The 21,586-nt window shown below is 38.5% G+C and overlaps 1 protein-coding gene across 4 annotated transcripts in view; it reads left to right on the top strand.

The window, feature by feature from the left end:
* The first annotated feature begins 31 nt into the window (after window positions 1–31).
* Window positions 32–21,586, top strand: part of PPHLN1 (periphilin 1) — a 141,345-nt gene continuing 119,790 nt past the window's right edge. Inside the window, exons 1-2 of one of the 4 annotated variants that reach the window (XM_065886606.1) lie at window positions 32–94; window positions 13,959–14,050. In XM_065886606.1, the coding sequence (XP_065742678.1) occupies window position 94; window positions 13,959–14,050 (93 nt within the window). In that variant the 5' untranslated portion in view covers window positions 32–93. Of the gene's footprint in view, window positions 99–13,958; window positions 14,051–21,586 lie in introns of those variants that run through there. The other 3 variants (XM_065886603.1, XM_065886604.1, XM_065886605.1) reach the window with 3 other exon arrangements.

Below are 21,586 nucleotides of genomic sequence, written 5' to 3'. Positions count from 1 at the left end.
TTTTGCCGACGTCTTCGCGCGCGCCGGAAGTGCCTCCCTGGGAGCGCTGCGACGAGTGGACGACAACGTTTACGGGGTCTCCCGGCGGCTCAGAGTCGGTGAGCGCGTTTTACCTTTCCGAGAGGTGGACGGGGACGGGCACGGGCTGCTACACCGGGGAGAGGGGAGTGCGCGGGCGGGCAGGCCTTTCCGCGGCGGAACCTGGAGTCTCCCGCTGCATTTGAATGGTGCAACGATTCTGCTCCTGCGGTTGAGGGTGGAGAGACGCAGCGGAGTTTGGAATAAAGGAAAGTGTTGAGTCTGTGATACAGGTTCGCTTCTCTTTAGTATCGTAATATGCAAAAAGAGGACTGAACTAGGTGACTTCAACGAGCCGAGGTCAGTTAGTAAGTCGGTAAATTTACTTAATGTGTTCGACGTACCCAGTTCGGTTATAGGCACTTCGGCAGCTACAAAAAAGTGTAAAGCGGCCCTTTTCTGGAGGATATCTCAGTCTCGTTGGGGAGACAAGGTCAACCTGGGGAGACTCGGATTCACAGAATGACTCATCCTGAATATTGGTATGGACACATGTTAACTTTCTTGGCACCTTTTTTCTTCCTGTAAATCTGTAATGGGCACACACTGCTTTTTCCCCAAGTGGCTGTAAACAGGCCCATCATTCCGACAGAAAAAACAGAAAATAATGCAAGGTAGTTTATACTTAACTTCTACCCACCAGCACACACAGACCAGGCCTCTAATCACTCCCTGGGAGCCTGCGTGCCAGCAGCCTGGAGCCCAGAGCCTCTCCTGGAGCCTGCACAATCAATCCAGACTGAAGCCGATGTCTTCTAGAGAGACGGAAGTGCAATCCAGCCAGGGCGCAGCAGAATTTTGAGAGGCCCGAATGCCTCCGCGTCCACCAGGGGACCGTTGGGACTAATTATCTTGGCAAACTTGTGGCCAGCCAAAACTGCCATGCTTCACATCCCTGTTATCCTTGGTTACCGTCCAAGATGTAAGCCCCTTTGGTCTTCTGTGCTACACCCCCATCCCCGTGCTGCTTTGTGCTCGCTCACTCTGCCTTGATTTAGGCTTTCACTGCTTCCCCCAACTTTTCTTCCACATTTCACCCCTCAACACAACAGCTGGGCTCTCTGAAACCTTTCTTCCTTGCTTAACAAACGTTTACTTATTCAGCCTCTTTATGGAAATTTTCTTACGTCTCCTGACCCTAACTAACACTTGTTTTTTCCCTCCAGCCCTTTCAATTGAGCCCTTTCTTTTGACACCTGCGTTTGTGGGTGGGTCATGGCTCTAGCCATATGGAACTGATTTCACTTTCTTAATGCTTTTTTCTTCAGGCATCGTCTTTGCAAAAGTTCTTTGATTTTCCTGATCCTTACCCTACCTTTTTCTGGATAATTCCTATACCTGCTAAAGCTCTCAGTTTAGTCAATTTCTCTGAGGGGGTGTTCCCTGACTTCCCATAGACAGAATTAGGTACCCTTGCTGTGTGCTAAGTGCCCTCTACTTCCCTTTTAGTAGCACTTATAGGATGTATCCTGATTGCTTATCTCTTTGTGCTACTAAGCTAGGCTTTTGGGGAGGGACTGTTTGTCTTGTTTACTTTTGTAACTCCAGTGCCTAATAGGCAGTCATGTATTTCTTGAATCATTGCAGTTGCTGCAGATACAGCCTCAGAAGTCAGGCGGTTGATGTCATCTCCTGACTTTAAAATGTAAAAATCTGGGCTTCCTTGGTGGCGCAGTGGTTGAGAGTCCACCTGCCGATGCAGGGGATGCAGGTTCGTGCCCCGGTCCGGGAAGATCCCATGTGCCGCGGAGCGGCTGGACCCATGTGCCATGGCCGCTGAGCCTGCGCATCCGGAGCCTGTGCTCCGCAACGGGAGAGGCCACAACAGTGAGAGGCCCACGTACCGCAAAACAAACAAACAAACAAAAACAAACAAACAAAATGTAAAAATCTTTCAAAAGATGTCAGCTGCTACTCAGCTACAGCTGATTGTGGCTGTGTGACTGTGTGATCCCAGCGTTGCCAGAGTGTCCAGCCTTTTCAAGGAAAGTTGGAAATACAGTTTCTTAAAGGGTTATCTTCCAGTTTTTAAGTGTGGTCAATGGACTAAAGTTTTATTAAAAAAAAAAAAGAAACCTGGGGCTTCCCTGGTGGCACAGTGGTTGAGAGTCCGCCTGCCGATGCAGGGGACACGGGTTCGTGCCCCGGTCCGGGAAGATCCCAGATGCCGTGGAGCGGCTGGGCCCGTGAGCCATGGCCGCTGAGCCTGCGCGTCCGGAGCCTGTGCTCTGCAACAGGAGAGGCCACAACAGTGAGAGGCCCGCGTACCGAAAAAAAAAAAGGAAAAGAGAAAAAAAAGAAACCTGGGCCAAACATAAGTCACACGTGGGCTTCGCAGCCATTGGTATGGAATCTTTTGTAAGTGTTGTAGAGTTCAGAAATGGGCTTTCTGGAGAATAATAGATTTTGAACTGGGCCTCTATGGATGTTTGGAAGTTGAGTGAGAGAATGGAAAGAGGTATTGCGGTTTGGGAAATAAGACAATTCCAAGGTAGTGTTTGTTACTTTGTGACCCAGTGAGGAGGAAGGCATGAATGATCCTTTCCGAGAGAACAGAAGTTTAGGTGAGATGGTAGAAGGGGGCATGTAAAAAGGTCAGAGATGTTTGGATTTGTTACAGTTAATTAATAAGAAACTGTTTGGGTTCTTGATCAGGGAAACTTCAAATATGAATGACATATTAGCAAAGTTAATTGAGTATCCTTTTTTTTTTTTTTTTTTTTTTTTTTTGTGGTATGCGGGCCTCTCACTGTTGTGGCCTCTCCTGTTGCGGAGCACTGGGTCTGGATGCGCAGGTTCAGCGGCCATGGCTCATGGGCCCAGCCACTCCGCGGCATGCGGGATCCTCCCAGACCGGGGCACGAACCCGTGTCCTCTGCATCGGCAAGCGGACTCTCAACCACTGTGCCACCAGGGAAGCCCTGAGTATCCTTTTTTAAGGGTGAAATGGAGGGTAAAAGACTGGAAGGAGGCTGACCACTAAACACTGTAAACTCCATCCAGATGTGAAATGAGATGTAGATTTGAAAATATTACATACAAACTTTGCCTATTTGAGTAATTTCTGTTACTTGATCACTTATGATGAACAATAATCTACTACTAAGTATTTAATACTTACATAAAAGAAGTTTCCTTAAAGCAGTGAAAAGTCAAGTAACTTGTGAAACTACTAAAGAATGCAGTACTTTAATAGTACTAAGGTCTATTGTTCATTATGAAGCAATCAGCGATCTCCTTTCCTCTAGCCTCTTCACCTTCAGTCCTTCCTGTATACTGCCAGGTTAATGTCATTTGGAATGACATTTTTTCCCCTCACCTTATTTCTAGGTTTAAAAGCCTACAGGGAGCTCCTCCTCTAGTTTTTCGCATTTTTTTCTTAAGTATTTAGTTGACATGTATCTTTATTTTTTTTTAATTTATTTATTTTTGGCTGCGTTGGGTCTTCGTTGTTGCGTGGGCTTTCTCTAGTTGCAGTGAGCGGAGGCTACTCTTCGTTGTGGTGCACAGGCTTCTCATTGTGGTGGCTTCTCTTGTTGCAGAGCACGGGCTTTAGGCACACGGGTTTCAGTAGTTGCAGCATGCAAGCTCAGTAGTTGTGGCACACGGGCTTAGTTGCTTCGTGGCATGTAGGATCTTCCTGGACCAGGGCTCGAACCCGTGTCTCCTGCATTGGCAGGCAGATTCTTAACCACTGCGCCACCAGGCAGGTCCCTGTTTTTTTGCTTTGTTGTGCCATTTAATGCCCTTGAATTTTGTTTTCTCTGTCCTTGCCTGTTTGCTTTGTGAAGCAAGGTGGAAAGGGCTTGGTTTTTAAAGTCATACAGGCCTGAGTTTGATTCCAGGCTCCGTATGCCTCTGATATTTGAACTTTTCAGAGCCTCTGTGGTTTTTTTTCTGGGATGGGAGGGATAATATCTCCTTCAGGGGAGGAAAGGAAAGCTTGTTGAATACCTATGCAGGCTCATTTCCCACTCCTTTGCAATGCCAGTCTTCTGCCCTGGTAGTTTGTATCTTTCTCATGGACGTTTTATCTTCCCCAATTCCTTTCTGTTTTCTTGGATTTCTACCATTGACTGTTGTTCATCTACACTTAAGCACTCTCTCAAGATTATATTTAAATTTTCTTGGCTTTTTTTTAAGTATCATTGCCTGCATTTATCTCTCCCTGGACACTGAACAATAATTAATTCCTGTGGATTCTTTATTTTGACCATTTTAATTGACATCCAATGTTATTTTTTTTCTTCACAGACTTTAACTATATTCTAAAATTCATTTTTGTTTTAGATGTCTGGAATTTTAAACATTTTCAAGTAGAAGTAGTATTATGTAATTTTTAGGTTCAAGTCTATACTTTAAAACTTCTTGTTTTAATTTAGGATATCAGGAATATGTTTACCTTGCTTTAACATCAATGGATCTCATCCTAAGATAAGTTTAAGATTAAAAAAAAATGTCCCAGGCAACTGTATAGGGATTTCAGAGGACAAGACCTAGGCATTAGTATTTTTTTTTAAAGCTCTTTAGATGATTCTAATGTGCACACAGGGTTGAGAATCACTGCTTTAGGTGCTAGAGCTAAAGGATTCTCATTGGTACCTTTTGCTCAAAAATGAAGTGGCATTAGTGTCATGAGAAGTGTAATAGGAGCCATAATCTAATAGTGCTCATTGGAAGTTTTCTGAGTAACCAAAAGGTACAAACTATTATTTAGGTTCTTCAGAATGGCTCATGTAGTGGTCATATGAATAATATATTTATTTGATCAATATTTAATAAGTACCTTTACTGTGCTAAGCAACAGGAGTAAGAAAGGTACACATTTGTTGCCTTTGCAGTGGTGTTTAGATTGGGAGGGAGGAGAGGAAGGAAAGTAAATTGAATGTAATGTTATATAGCACTAGGTAGAGGGTGAAGGCAAATAAGTAGAAGAAAGATATTCTAGGCAGGAGAAAAGCATGCCATGATATGGTGGTGAGAAATAGTGGCACACTTGCAGAACAAGATGTAGTTTGTTATGTCTGGAGGTTCTGGAGGCTGTTGGGGAATTGGTAGGAGGTGAAGCTGGAATGGTAGGAGCAAGGTCATAAATAAGCTTTTTCAAGTTTAGGCTGAGACTTCATTCTTTGGGATATGGGGAATAACTGAGATTTTTAAATCAGGTGTCTTATCAGAATGAACACTCTGGCTGCAGTTTGCTGAGTGGAAGAGATGACATCAGAAGCAAGGAGACCAGTGTTTTACTGTTAGGGAGTCCAATGGCTAGATTAAGAGCATGTGAACAAAGACAGTGGTAGCTGGGTTCAGGAAGTGGAGATACATGTACCTTATATATTGAGGTGGTAGATATACCTGGATTTAGTTACTTAGATATGAAAAGTTTTGGGTCTTGTGTGACTCAGGTTTCTGATTTGGGTCTTTGGGTATCTGATATAGTGTCATTGACCAAAATGGGGAAAACAGGAGATAAAGCAGTTTTCTGAGAAGTGTGAAGAGCTGTTCTGGCATATTGAGTTGGAGGTGCTGTGAGATATCCTCTTGAAAGGAAGTGGAGATGTGGGAGTCATTTATCCAGAGGGGGCATGTTACCAGCTTTAATACATTTACTCCATGAATACTGAGCACATACGTTGTGCAAATTATTCTAGGTGCTTAATATTAATCAATGAACAATGTAGAGATCCCTGTTTTCATATAGTTCACATTCCTAGTAGCAAGGGACCAATAATATACATCAAAGTTATATAGTATCTTAGATGATTAATGCTGTGAAAAAAAGAGCAAGATTAGGGGGATCTGGTAGAAAAATGACATTAAGAAGACATTAGAGGTGACATTGAAGGCTTTAACCATGCAGATACCTGGAGAAAAGCATCCTGGGTGGGCAATTGCCAGTGTGAAGGCCAATGGCTCATCTAAAGCATGAGGTCAAATGTGACCTAATTGCTAACCATGGTTTGCTAGTTAAAAATAGTTACTGAATGAATATAAAGAGTGAAAAGAATGCATTTGGGAAGGAGGGAAAGCTATTTATCCTGTGTGTATTTAATACTGGAAGCTGGCTAGAGCAATGTACAGAGTTTCTCTGTAGTCTAAGCTGCTATTATAACCTTTTAGATAAAATGAAAAACGGATCTTTCTCTGTTGCCTTGCCTGTGGATTCAAAGCGTGAATAGTTTGACAGAAGAATATTGCCTGTGACTTTCCAGTTTCTCAATTTCCAGGCTACTCTTACCGAGAATTCAAGTCCTCCCTGTCATCTTTGCCCTCAATTGAAGCTAACATGACAGTGGTTGGGTAGCTCAATGGAATGCTCTAAGAAAGCTTATTTCTTCCTGGACATAAATATACCATGATGGTATATTAAACGTACTCTATGGCATAAGAGAATGAGATTTTTGTAATCTACAACCAGTTATTAGCAAACTTCTAAATGAAGCCTACATTCCCCACACTGAATTCTAATTCTATTCTCTGCTTAATTGTCATGTAGAGGGGTCCTTCCATTTTTCAGTTGTATTCAGTTTTCATACGGTGTTGGATCAGAGAACTTCACTGGAGTACTTCTGATACTTCCTTAATGGGAGGAGATTAGTGAAGTGATGACAGGGTAAGTAACATGATCACTTCACTGGGAGTCAGAGCACCTTAGTTTAAATTTAGCTGACTGGCTTCAGTTGCAGAACGGGTCAATAGCCTAAATCTGGATAATGTCATAAACATGTGCCGCTAATCATAAGGTTACTGTACTCATCAGTTATTTTATTTTATTTATTTATTTATTTTACATCTTTATTGGCGTATACTTGCTTTACAATGGTGTGTTAGTTTCTGCTCTGTAACAAAGTGAATCAGTTATACATATGTTCCCATATCTCTTCCCTCTTGCGTCTCCCTACCTCCCACCCTCCCTATCCCTCCCCTCTAGGTGGTCACAAAGCACCGAGCTGATCTCCCTGTGCTCTGCGGCTGCTTCCCACTAGCTATCTATTTTACGTTTGGTAGTGTATATATGTCCATGCCACTCTCTCACTTTGTCACAGCTTACCCTTCCCCCTCCCTGTATCCTCAAGTCCATTCTCTAGTAGGTCTGTGTCTTTATTCCCATCTTACCCCTAGGTTCTTCATGACATTTTTTTTTTCTTAGATTCCATATATATGTGTTAGCATACGGTATTTGTCTTTCTCTTTCTGACTTACTTCACTCTGTATGACAGACTCTAGGTCCATCCACCTCACTACAAATAACTCAATTTCGTTTCTTTTTATGGCTGAGTAATATTCCATCGTATATATGTGCCACATCTTCTTTATCCATTCATCCGATGACGGACACTTAGGTTGCTTCCATCTCCTGGCTATTGTAAATAGAGCTGCAATGAACATTTTGGTACATGACTCTTTTTGAATTATGGTTTTCTCAGGGTATATGCCCAGTAGTGGGATTGCTGGGTCATATGGTAGTTCTATTTGTAGTTTTTTTTTTTGGTTTTTTTTTTGCGGTACGTGGGCCTCTTACTGTTGTGGCCTCTCCTGTTGCGGAGCACAGACTCCAGACGTGCAGGCTCAGCGGCCGTGGCTCACGGGCCCAGCTGCTCCACGGCACGTGGGATCTTCCCGGACCGGCACACGAACCCATGTACCCTGCATCGGCAGGCGGACTCTCAACCACTGCGCCACCAGGGAAGCCCTATTTGTAGTTTTTTAAGGAAACTCCATACTGTTCTCCATAGTGGCTATACCAATTCACATTCCCACCAGCAGTGCCAGTGTTCCCTTTTCTCCACACCCTCTCCAGCATTTATTGTTTCTAGATTTTTTGATGATGGCCATTCTCATCAGTTATTTTAAAGCCCTTTGAAAGTTACAAAAAAGATTCTTTGAATTCAAGGTGATATTAGCATATTCTTCCCTTATTATCCTATAGTACCTTCGTTATATCCTCCTGCTCTAATACCTTTTCCCTTTTCTGTTGTTTTAATTAAAGATCGGGCTTAAAGCCAATCTTCTTTACAGCCCAATGTTCTTTCTTTTGTATGTAATCATCAAACTGTGTCTTCTGTTTTGTTTTGCTAACAGTACAGGGTTGCATATGGAATCGTCTGTTTATATTACTGCCTTCCCCAATTATATAGACTTCTTTTTTTAAAATTAATTTTTATTGGAGTATAGTTGCTTTACAATGCTGTGTTAGTTTCTACTATACAGCAAAGTGAATCAGCTATATGTACACATATATCCCCTCTTTTTTGGTTTTCCTTCCCATTTAGGTCACCAGAGAGCATTGAATAGAGTTCCCTGTGCTATACAGTGGGTTCCCATTAGTTATCTATTTAATACATAGTATCAGTAGTGTATATATTTCAATCCCAATCTCCCAATTCATCCCACACCCCCCTTCCCCCTTGGTAGTCTAGGTTTCTTAAGGATAAAAGAAGTTTAATAATTTGGCATGGGCCTTACCAGTGGTGTTTGATTTTTTGGGGTGTTTTCTACTAGTAGGTGCTAATTATTTTGCTACACCAAGTTCTGTTTAATTTCACCATTACATTGTGTTCTACTATTTTTATGTTCTTATTCTGAAAATACACAGTAATTTGGATAAAATAAAGAATTATATTCTGATATTGCTGTTTTGTAAAAGCAATAGGTATGGTAAGAGTACATTTAAAAACTGAATACCTGCAGATTCTGTAAAGATATTAATATTTCAGTATACTCACTGGTAAGAGGTAACTTAAAAATGAAATAATTGATTATTAGAGATTACTTTATAGCCTAATATTTCTATTTAATCATTGTAATGTAGACATGTAAGCAATTTATTTGTTATTTGTAAAGAAAACTAACTTCCTTTTGTAAAATTATGCCTATATTTACAGTAATTGAAATTTTAAATTAAGATCTTTAAAAATTGTCAACTTCTTAAGGTAAAAGAAAATTTACCTTATTTACTAAACATTTTCCTTGAAACTGAGATTTCTGTAGCACCAGGTAAGGTGAATACTCCATTGGGGCATCATCAGGTATGAAGTCAAATATGCAAAGTTGTCATAGGATTAAATATAGGAATTGAAATTTTGGTAACAGTAGTGTAATAACTTGCTGTTCTGTGGATGCTCTCTGTTTCTCGTAGAAATTAAGTTCAAAATACAGATTGATGCCTTACAGAAGTGATTGTTACATTCAGCAGAGTCAGCTGGTGCCAGATAAACTCACGTTAAAAAAATTTTTTTAAATTGTGGTAAAATATACATAAAATTTTCCTTTTTAGCCATTTAAGCATACAGTTCAGTGGTGTTAAGTATTTACATTCACACTGTTGTGCAACCATCACCACCACCCAATGCTTTTCATCTTCCCAAACTGAAACAACATACCTATTAAACAATGACTCCCCATCAGATAAATTTGCTTTTATTTAGGTTTTTTCTCTGTCTCTGGATTTTAACTCTGATCCATTTGCTTACGTTTAGCTCTTCCACAACTGAATTTAATTGGTCTCTTGTCTCTTGATGATGTATATTCTAGACAGTGCTATTGACTTTCTGTATGATTATGTTTCTGTTTTTTGCCTTGTTCTAGCTGCTTTGTTTCCAATTGCTAGGTTTTCATCAAAATTAAATACTGTTACTTTCTTTGCTTTTTTTTTTTAGCTTCTGTAAGCTGTGGATTTATTAATTAAAGTAGAAATACTGTGAGGTAATTGCAATAAAATTTTTGCTATTTGTCTTCCAAACTGCCAAGCAGAAAAAGGCAACTAGATCAGGAGTGACCTATAAATTTAAGACTATAAATACAGTCTTATTTCTGCACTCAGCTAGTGAGGCACTTCTCAAAATTTCTATAAAGCAATTAGGTGACCCTAGTCTTTCTAGTAGACCCATTCCTCTATCCTTTGAATTTCATGTAAAGTGGTAGGTAGGGCTACAGCCTTGAGTAGATTTGGAGTCACTTTTTTTTTTAAACGTAAGAATATTTGAAATACTTGGAATTTCCTTTGTTAATCGTACATGCCCTTTGTTTTTTTAAATTTTACCTAAGCCTGCTCAGTGTACTTCGTATATTTTAAGAGAAAGTCATTAAAAGTTCTCCATTAAACTTATACCTAATAAGTTTGGTGTTCTTTGATGAGTCAATGATTACTGGCTTGATATTGGGATTACTTTTGAACTTGGGACCATTTATTGCCAATATAAAACTGTAGGGTTTTCCAGACTGAGGATGCCAGATTTTCTTTCAATATGTGAGGTATTTTAAAACTAGTGTTTTTAATATTCTAGGTAAAAATGACTTAAACATCTAGTGCAATCCTTTCAGAGAAAGGGTAAGAGTTATGCCCTGTCCAGCTCTCAGCTGGCAAAGTTAGGACTAGAAGTCTTCTTGATGTAATTTTGTTCTTCTTACAAAACTTGAGTGGCCTCTGGTGGTCAAAGTAATATCTTCTATTTTCAAAGATGTGTTTGAAGGGAGTCTTGCTTATTAAGGCGCATAATTTTTTATTTTGAGAGTTTTATTTATACAAATATGAAGGTTTAGTTATTTTTCTCCATTCGTACATACAGGCACAAATCCTTATGTCTGTATTTTCCCGCCCACCTACAGGAGATTGTTGAAAACTTTAAATTTGATTCCTGAAAAGACTCAAGTAAGTAGTATAGTAATTATTCATACATTCTTTGTGGGCAGCCAGTAGATTTCAGTATTTTATTGCTGTATCTAGTTAAGAAACTATATAGAATTTCTTTAGAATTCTTGTAGTTTATTTTTGTTTCTCATTAATTACAAAATCTTTTCCTTATGTTCTCCTTTAGTTCATTAATTTATAGTCATAATTTTTGCCATCAATTGACACATTATACTTATTGAATGATTTTCAGGACCTTTAAAAACAGTTTCTTATTTTTATAATAGATGACAAGATGTATAAAACATGCGGTGGAAATATTTACCCTCCTATACTCCAGCCACCCCGTTTTTCCCAGACGCAGGCACGGTTATGTTCTCTTGCTTATACTCCCAGAACTGGTCTGTGCAAAAGCATATATGTATTCATAACTTGCCTTTTTACTTCCAGAGTGTCAGCATACTCTACATGTTAGATTGCCCTTTGCTCTTTTTTACTTAGCAGTGTATCTTGGCAATCTTTCTATATTGTTATATATGGGATTATTTTTCTTCGAAATGGTTTGCATAGAATTCCTTTATGTGAATGTACAGCACTGTATTTAACCTGTACCCTCCTGAGGGACATTTTAGGTTGCTTTCAGTCTTTGCCATGCACATGTACAAGTATACGTAGAAGTGGAATTGCCAGGTCAAAGCATATGTGCATTTAACATTTTCAATAGATACTGTCAAATTGTTCCCAGTCTATTCCAAATTATACTTCCTCCGTTAATTATGAGTGTTGCTTTCCTTATTCTCATCAAAACAGTTTGCTTTCTTCAGAGCTTTGGGTACTCCATTATAGTTTTAGTTTTCATCTTCTTTATTTTGAAGAAAGGTGGGCATCTTTTCAAAAGATTGAGCCATTGTGTTTCCTTTTTTGTAAACTGTCTTCATATCATATGTCAATTTTTCTTTTGGGTTGTTGATTTTTTTCCTGTGATTTGATTTCAGTTTGTTGCTGTTACTATTTCTGTGTACTGTATCTTAAGTAGTATAAAACCTAACTCATTCTTTAGACTGAAACCCTTTTACTGAAACCTGGATTCAGTAAAGGTAGGTGAGGAGAAGCAATGTTGACTGTTTCTTTTCCATGTTGACTATTTCTTTTCCTTTTAAGCTTCCATCAGTTCTTCTACCTAAAAGACTGGTTACTTTGAAATAACACTGTTAATGATGTCTGATTGTAGAGTTAGAATTCAGGTTGATGTATGCATAATGTTAAAAGCTAATTTGTAATTTAAATGAACATTTCCCTAGGCATCTTTGGTTAGTTAGTTCATTTTATTTGGTCTGATTGTATTAGAAAATAGTATAGGTTTGTTTGTACAGAGAAAATTAAGATTGATTTTACTATGATAGTGTTAAAAAAATATTGCTCTCATCTTCCAGTCTTTGTTTTTTCTTTAGCATAAACTAACCTAAACTATTACAGTTCTGTGCTGCCAAAATGGATTGTCTATTTCTTTTTCTTCCCCCTTAGTATTACATCAGAAAGAACCACCAAAAATCTCTTGACATATGGCTTCTCTGAAATATTTTTCATCTTCACTGATCTGTGGACTATGTATGTGGACTTGTTGCCTTATTTTCTATGTACTAAAAGGCCATAACTTGGTACCTGTTCCATTTTCACTTCTCGCTCATGATCATCCTTCTACACATCAGGATGGTTCACAGTTCTAACCTGCACCATGATTACTTCACCCTCTCCCAGTTCTGCCCTGTTAACCGTTTGTCATCTACTCCAGGGCTTGTCAAGCTATTCCCTGTGGGCCACCTGCCTGGTTTTGTAAATAAAATGTTTTGGGAACACGGCCACACCCATACATATATATATATTGCCTATGACTGCTGTCATTTATACTACCAGAATTGAGTAGTCGTGACAGAGACTTGTGATCTGCAGGGCCAAAAATATTTGTCTGGTCCGTTAAAAAAACATTTGCCAACCCCTCAATTACTGTATCACCATTTCATGTAAATGACCTTTGGGCTGTTTCCTGTACCCTATTCTCATCTTCTGTCTTATTTGCCTTGTTTACCTGTTCACAGATGCTCTTTCGTCTGGACTCTGTAACGCACTGCATTAGCCCTCTACCCAGAAAATGTCAGCTGTCTGTTAAAGTAGGAAGCCTCTCTCTGCATCCCAAATGGAAAAAATGCTGACAGAACTTTTAATTTCAAATTTTATGAAGGTGACTCTGCATTAAAATAAGATTATAATATTAAAAACAAAATCAAGAGTGGTTTGTCTCAAGGTTTGTTGAGTGTGTTTTGTGGGGTATTTTTTCCTATTTATTTTGGCTGCGTTGGGTCTTTGTTGCTGTGCACAGGCTTTCTCTAGTTGTGTCGAGTGGGGCTACTCTTTGTTCTGGTGCGCGGCCTCATTGCGGTGGCTTCCCTTGTTGCGGAGCACAGGCTCTATGTGCGTGGGCCTCAGTAGTTGCAGCATGTGGGCTCAGTAGTTGCGGCACGCGGGCCCTAGAGCGCAGGCTCAGTAGTTGCAGAGCTTGGGCTCTGGGGCATGCCGGCTTCAGTAGTTGTGGCTCGTGGGCTCTAGAGTGCAGGCTTAGTATTTGTGGCACATGGGCTTAGTTGCTCTGTGGTGTGTGGGATCTTCCCGGACCAGAGCTTGAACTCGTGTCCCCTGCATTGGCACGTGGATTCTCAACCACTGTGCCACCAGGGAAGTCCTGTTGAGTGTGTTTTTACAGGAGTGTTTATTTAGTATTTTTTTCAGTTAAAACCACTTCATTGGACATAAAGAGACAGTAAGCTCCAAGGATGTAGAAAAGCTGAAACTACTGTTGTACACACCATCCAGCTTTGCTTATTAGTCTTTTACACTGTTCATTAAAATGAATCTTTTCTAATTTTTACTCTATGAGAATGAAAAATCTGTGGTCTTATGGATCTTCCCAAAGTTGATGAGAATAAGGTCTTTGAAGCTTTTAAATAGCCTTGGAAATAGAAGGAAGGTGGGGCTTTCAATTACATTTTTTTTTTAAAGAAAATTTCAAATTGTTTTGAAGAATTGCCATAATCATTGTTTTTTCCTTTTGATCACTTACATTTTTTTTTCCCTTAAGTATCTCTGGAAAATATCTGTATTAGAATGTAATCATTTACTTTTTCCTTTTCTTCTTTACTATTTCATAGTAACATAAAACCCATTATTCTTTGATTTCTTTTTTTTTATTCTTTAGTGGCTTACAGAAGAGATGAAATGTGGTCTGAGGGACGATATGACTATGAAAGACCTCCAAGAGAAAGAGTACCTCCTCGAAGTCACCCCAGTGTAAGTTGTTCTTACCTGTAGAATAATTCAGAACCAAGTGAATTTTGTCTACCAAAAGCTAGTTGAAATGTAGATAGATCAAGCTTATCTTTTAAAAGTCAAAAGTTTGAAAATGAAAGGCAACATTTTATTTATGTAGAAAATCTGTATTTTATATTTCTTGCTTAAATTTCTAAAAGGGAGTTAGTTTGTGAAGAAAATTTGAGGTTTGATAAAGCTCAGACCATGAGTTAACAAAGAAATATTTGAGCACCTGCTCCTACTATTGGCTGTCACCTGTTTTTCTATATTCCTAAAAATGTTTGCAAATTGGTTATGTGAAATTCTAAAGTAGGAGGAGGTAGGCAGTTTCTGCTTTGCTGTTCTACTGCTTGTCTCTTTGTTGCTCTGGGAATTGGTAATTTTGAACCAGTCCTTTTCTTTTCTAAAGGAGCTTGCTGTTTTGCTTATTATTATATTCCCAGCACTGTGTTTAGTACCTGGCACATAGTAGGAGCTCACTGTTTATTGAATGTATGTATGCTCTCTTTCTCTCCTCAAAATCCTCTATAGAGACCCAAGGGAGGGTTTGGGTAAGGTCAAGAAGCTGTCAATCTTACTAAATTTTTGCTTAGGCCCATTCTAAGCACCAAGGGATTGGGCTCATGGTGATGGTATATGGGTATATTATGGATTCATTATACACTATCAAAGGGCACAAATATTAGTTTATATGTTAGTTATTTTTTGTATATTTTGTAAGTAAATCCTACAACCCACTTAAATGGGTGATATCATCTTCATGGTTGTCATTTGGCCTAGGTTACAACTTAGCTTGGGGTTGATCTAAAATGAATTAAGTTGGAAAAAATGAAGAGGCCGCCCATATTTCAGAAGGGGCAGACTTAATTATTACAAAATGTCATTTCTTTCCAGGTTAATTAATAGTCTTGATGTTTCTAATCAAAATCTCAATTAAAAATTTTTTTCAGCTTGATAGAATTATTTTATAGTTTACCTAGAACAAACAAGTGATAGATAAACAAGGTGTAGGACTAACACAGGGATGGGAAAAGGGATGAATTTTTTAAAAATTATTTTTTTAGGTCCCTTACTCTCCCATGGATATATCCCGTTAGAAATTTGGGATACTTAAAAGAATTTTCTGTGTGGTTATGCCATTAACTGAATATATAGTTGGGTTTGTTTTACCTTTTTTTTTTTAAATTAATTTATTTATTTGTTTTTATTTTTGGCTGTATTGGGTCTTCATTGTTGTGTGCGGGCTTTCTCTAGTTGCAGTGAGCGGGGGCTACTCTTCGTTGAGTTGTGCGGGCTTCTCATTGTCGTGGCTTCGCTTGTGGCAGAGCACGGGCTCTAGGCACGCAGGCTTCAGTAGCTGTGTCACCTGGGCTCAAGTGGCTCATGGGCTCTAGAGTGCAGGCTCAGTAGTTGTGGTGCATGGGCTTAGTTGCTCTGCGACATGTGCGATCTTCCTGGGCCAGGGATCGAACCCGTGTCCCCTGCATTGGCAGGCCGATTCTTAACCACTGCCCCACCAGGGAAGCCGTACTTTGTTTTTGATGGTTTGCCTTTTTTTTTTTCTTTTCTAATTACGTTTTTTTTTTTAATGTAACACTTTTACATAGCTCCAAATTATAAAATAAGGTAATTTAGAGAGGGGATGACTTACTTTAAATGGAAATTTATTGTAACTATCTATTTAACTAGTACCTACTTACTATAAGTGAGGTATATATCAACTTCCTAATCTTCAAAACAATTCTGAGTGTTAATGGTACATTTCTAGAATGTAGTACAGTGTTTTAGAAGCCTTAAAATGTAGACAGAGATTTATATACAGAAATATAATTTCAGAGAACAATGGGAAATACTCATGATAAAATCATGGGGAAAGTTATGACGTAAAACTTTTAAGACACCATTCTGCATTATGTGTGCATGCTGTGTTATATGATAGAACACACTGCAGTGGGAGTTGGCTTAAAGAGCTGTTAAAACTGGAAGTTGAGGGACCTGCCCAGAGGCTATTGCTTATCAAGGAAGCTGGCTTAAATATGCTGGGGAAGGAGTGAGTTTTAAGATGGGAATAATCAGTTTATCAGTGTCATAAAGACCAATAAGTAGGGCCCTCTCTATCTCTAGTAAGGTCATTGTCTGTGTGAGAATGGATCTGAGAAAGCTCATAGCTAACAGCCTTTATTTTTCTCTCAAGTAAGAGGTGGCAAGATCATCTATTGAAAGTGGAGGAGATAGAGACTTGAGGCCATTGAAGTTTGGTGTAGCCATTGTAGGTATCTCCTGACTAGAGATGTTTAAAAAGACTGTTGCTGAGGGGCTGTAAGCTTATGTACCTTAAATTTTATAGGGGCACCAATCTGCAGGATTGTGTACTTTATTATCTAAGTAGCCCAGGTTGGGAGTAGAGAAAGCAAGTTGTATTGATTTAAGATTCCAAAATGAATGGTGGATCCAGGGAGATAAGGATATTGAAGAATTATTGAGGCGATATGTGGAATGGGCTGATTAGGAAAGGGAATAAGGCTATGAGAGGGACAATGGATTGAAAGAAGTAAGGGGTTGAGGAACAGGAAAGGCTTAATGAGGTTGAAGACCAGGGTATGGTGGAAAGATAAGCAATCAGTATTTTGGAATGTAGAGTTTCCAAGATGGAACAGTTCTGGGTGACTGAAGTTCAGTATATGGTGGTGGGAATGAGGGTGGGTGAAGGTTATTGGAGTTGAGGTCAACAAAACTTTGAGGTTAGATCTTGGATCAGTAATCTAGATTAGGGGTTGTCAGTCCTCACTGTACATTACCTAGAGGGCTCTTAAATACCCATGAATGGGCCCTAGATAATTAAGTCATAATCTCTGTGGATAAGATCTGGACAATAGTGTTGTTTAAAAGTTCATCAGGTGATTCCTGTATGCAGAGTTAAGAAAGTCAGATTGTAGCTGAACACTGAAGTTGCTGATGATGGCAGTTGAGGTAAAGATGACAGGTGAGGGAAGTCCTCAATGAATGAGGATATTGTAGTAAAATTTAAACAAACCCAAATGTTTTCATTTTATACCTTTTGTGTGTGTGTAAAAGTGAAACAGAGGCAATTTTCATAATTTCATCAGTGGTAAGCAGATAGGGAGGTATGTTTTTACCACAAGGGCCCTTAAAATCAGACTCGATGTACTCAATTGTAAGTTCCTAAAGGTAAATCTCACTGGCTGCTAGGTTTCTCCTCGATGGGGAGGAGCCCAGACTGCTTTTCTCCTTCTGGAGCGTGGAATGTGCCCAAAACTTGTCCAAGTTCATTCCTCTGGTCTCTCTTCTTTTAATTCCATTAGATTGGTCTCTCCAACTGCCCCCCCACCAATCAACTTCTGTTACTTTATAAATCCTTCTGTATTTCCATATCCCCCCTCCACAAGACTCAGGACACTACATTTTTTCTGGTGAACTTGGTCTTATTATGGTTAGTAATTTAAAGCCTTCCTTTCCTTTCCATATGTTATACCCCTTTGATGGCTCTTGGAAAATTATCCCTTTGCTTTTTATGTTACACCTACATTTTAGTTAAAAAAGCGTAGGTTCTTAACCTTTTCTGTGCCATGATCCCTTTAGCAGTGTTGTGAAACCTATGGATCTCTTCCTAGAATAGCATTTTTTCTTTTTTTTTTTTTCCGGTACGCGGGCCTCTCACTGTTGTGGCCTCTCCCGTTGCGGAGCACAGGCTCTGGACGTGCAGTCTCAGCGGCCATGGCTCACGGGCCCAGCCGCTCCGCGGCATGTGAGATCCTCCCAGACCGGGGCACGATCCTGTGTCCCCTGCATCGGCAGGCGGCCTCTCAACCACTGCGCCACCAGGGAAGCCCTAGAATAGCATTTTTAAAACTATAAAATAAAATACACAGAATTAAAGGAGACCACTTATATTTGAATATAATTATAAAACTATTAGAAACCAAATTTGTGATATAGTAATATATACTTCTTTTAGTAGGTCATTAGCTATCAAGCAAGAACTAGTGGTGGGGATTTCATTGCTGTGTTTTCAAAGGAGTGATGAGTGTAAATGATACTTTGAGGTATCTGCAACAGCTATAACATGAACATAAAAATATCTGTGATTTCTGTTGATGGTGAAGCCACAGATACTGCTTTTGCTGTTGTGTTGTTTGTTGCCTACTTTTAGGTGAAAAAGTAATTTTTTATTCACATCTGATTTCAGGGACCGACAGAATTCTTGGGTTAAAGTGTTTAAGTGACACTGGAACTAGAAATGTAAATCACTAAAGTTGTAATTCTGACTTTGGATCTAATAAAAACATAATTAAAAGTTTTAAAATACTTGCTTACAAAGCAGAGATCATCTAATGTTATTTTAAAAAGTATATTGGTGTATGATATTGATATGTACAAGAATGTTCCCAAGCAGCATTATTCGTAAGAACTCCAAACTGGCAACAATCCAAGTGTCCAACAGCATGGATAGATTAATTGTGCAGTTATACAGCAATGAGAAAGAATGGACTGCTGCCATATGCAACAGCAATACTGGAAAAAAGAAGAGCGTGTCCTGTATGATGCCTTTTATACAAAGTTTCAAAACAGGCAGAACTAGCCAGGAAAGAGGTTACTTTTGGGAGACAGAGGTAGTGACTGGGAAAGAGCACAGGAAGGCTTTTGCCATGCTGGGAGTGTTCAGTTTCTTGATCTGGGTGGTAGTTACACAGTGTGATTACCTTGTGAAAATTTATCCAGAAATACATTTACGGTTTGTACACTTTTTTATGTGGCTGTCATACCTAAATAAAACTTTACCTAAAATTTTGAAAGGACAGAATATATTTTTTTTTCTAAATGTAAAACTTTAGCTAGTCCTTCATAAAGTGATAACCCACTCTTAGCTAGTCCTTCATAAAGTGATAACCCACTCTCATTAGTGTCTGGGATAGACAAAGTTAATGTTCTATTTTATTTTGTATGTTTGGGTTCTGTTCTCCAAACAATTTTACTGCATTTCTCTTTTTTTTTCTTACTGTTCCCTTTGTCCCATTCATTCCCAGTTCTGATACATCAGAAATGTGTTTGAGAAACTATTGCTATGACATAAAGTATGACATCAAATAGGGACTCTAGAAGGTACCTACTACACTAGTATGACCTCAGTTATAAAGCAACTATTTTGTGAGCTTCTAGCTTTGATAAACCTGGAAGGCAATTGGACACATGTATTTTGGTGCTGATGTTAAATTACACTTAATTTGAGTATTGGAAAGCTTATCCTCAATGTACAACTTGACAAATATATCAATTATTATTTTAGCACTTTAGAGCATTTAAAAGTTACTTCTGTGTCAATAATAAGTTACTTTTAAGGTGCTTCACATAAATTTTTATTTAGTCTTAAACTTGAGTAGATAAATAGGAGACTTAAGCCCAAAGAAGTATACTACACAGAATCTGCATGTAAACATACACATTCCTTTGTTGGGAGGACATTGATTATCACCCAACATCTACATTTAACTTCTAGATGTCTGTAAGGCCTTTACTTTTAATTTTTTAATTTTATTTTTAAAAATATTTATTTACTTATTTGGCTGTGCCAGGATAAATAAAGTTGCAGCATGCAGGATCTTTAGTTGTGACATCTTTAGTTGCGGCATGTGGGATCTTTAATTGCGGCACACAGGATTTAGTTCCCTGACGAGGGATTGAACCTGGGCCCCCTGCGTTGGGAGCGTGGAGTCTTAACCACTGGAGCACCAGGGAAGTCCCTGTAAGGTCTTTATTTTTAAAACCATGCTTTCTACTTTTTAATCTGTAATTTCTGTGCGCTTGGTTATATGATTTTGTAGCCTTTTTCAAGTTTTGTAACAATGGCTTTTAGATACCAGTAAATTTCCAGTTGTGGAAGTCCGCCTTGTTAGCTTGATAGGGAACAGATAGGCAATGTGGAACATTTTAATGAAGTTGCAACATAAAATGTCCATTTTCCATTGGCTTATTTCAGATTTTTAAAGATGTTTTTAAACTTTTTCCAAACTTTTTAAAGTTTGGAAACTAGGATCAAAACACTAGCAGCTTATATTTGGGGCACTGTAATGTAACTGGGACTGAAGCAGTCCTATCTGCTTCTACCTGCCTTCTTCTTCTGTTCCTTTAACAAATGCATATTAAGTAAAAGATTTTCTAATCTTGGTAGCAGTGAGAATTGTAAAGACTGAGTGTAGTGATGAGCAGCAACATTTTAAAAAAATTTTATTTTTTGGGAGTTCCCTGGCAGTCCAGTGGTTAAGACTTGGAGCTTTCACTGCCATGGCCCGGGTTCAAACCCTGGTTGGGAAACTAAGATCCCGCAAGCCGTGTTGTGCGGCCAAAAAAATTTTTCTTTTAAAAATTTTTCTGTCACATATAATTAGTTTTGAGTTACATAATTAGGTTTTATAATTAAGTAATTACATAACAATATTTATTTCCTTGGGTTAGTTGAATGTATCTATTGTTTTTGTCATTGGTTATTTCCCTCCTGGAGACTCTAGCCAATCAGAAATCAAGTTTTTAGTGAATTCAGAACATGAGTTTGTTAATTTCTAAGGTCTTATAGGTAATATATGGCACATATATTTGTTCCATATATTCTCATATTTAAATGTACCCAAGATAAAATCAGACATCTGTTTTTAATCCAACTTGAAATAAATAATCAAGTCTACTTCATTTAGCAATTCAGTTATATACATATTCCAGATACTGTTGCTTAAAGTATATTAATGTGGAAATATTCCTTTTCTTCCCACTCTTATTTCATGAAACACTTTTATTAAAAGTGTGCACATGCATAATTTAATTCTTTTTATGCCTCGCATTTTATTGTTTTACCCAGTCAGTGTTCCTGTAAATTTCCCCATGTAAATAAAACTTTTTTCAGTATTTTATTATGAAAGCTTTCAAACCTACAGCAAAGTTGAATTTTATAGTGAACATCCATTTACTCATCATTTAGATTCAACTGTTAACATTTAACTGAACTTGTTTTATCATGTCTTTATCCATCTGTCTGTCCTTTATGCATACACTTAATCCATCAAATTTTGGGGATGCATTTCAAAGTAAACTGTGGACAACAGTACACTTTACATTACCTACCTAAACATGCATATCATTACCTAAAGTGCAATGTTTTTTTTTTACAGTTTACTTGAAATGTGAAAATTACATGTGTGAAATACAAAATCTTAAGTGTTCATTTGCTGATGTTCGTTTGTGTAGAGCTGCCCTAGGAGGTGTTTAATTTTTTTGGCTGGCAGAATTGCATGAACTTAACTTTATTTTTGTTGTCACTATTTCCAGAGAGATATGATCAATTCTTGGCTACATTCTATAGTACGTCTTAATTTTTTTTCCAAAAAATTATCTTATTTCATTTATTTTTGGCTGCATTGGGTCTTCGTTGCTATGCGTGGGCTTTCTCTAGTTGTGGCGAGTGGGGGCTACTCTTCGTTGTGGTGCACAGCCTTCTCATTGTGGTGG

This window comes from Phocoena phocoena, chromosome 11 (genome assembly GCF_963924675.1).
Source record: "Phocoena phocoena chromosome 11, mPhoPho1.1, whole genome shotgun sequence".
Taxonomy (NCBI): Eukaryota; Metazoa; Chordata; class Mammalia; order Artiodactyla; family Phocoenidae; genus Phocoena; species Phocoena phocoena.
Note: the sequence above shows the minus strand (reverse complement) of the source record. Positions and strands in the feature narration are given on the sequence as shown.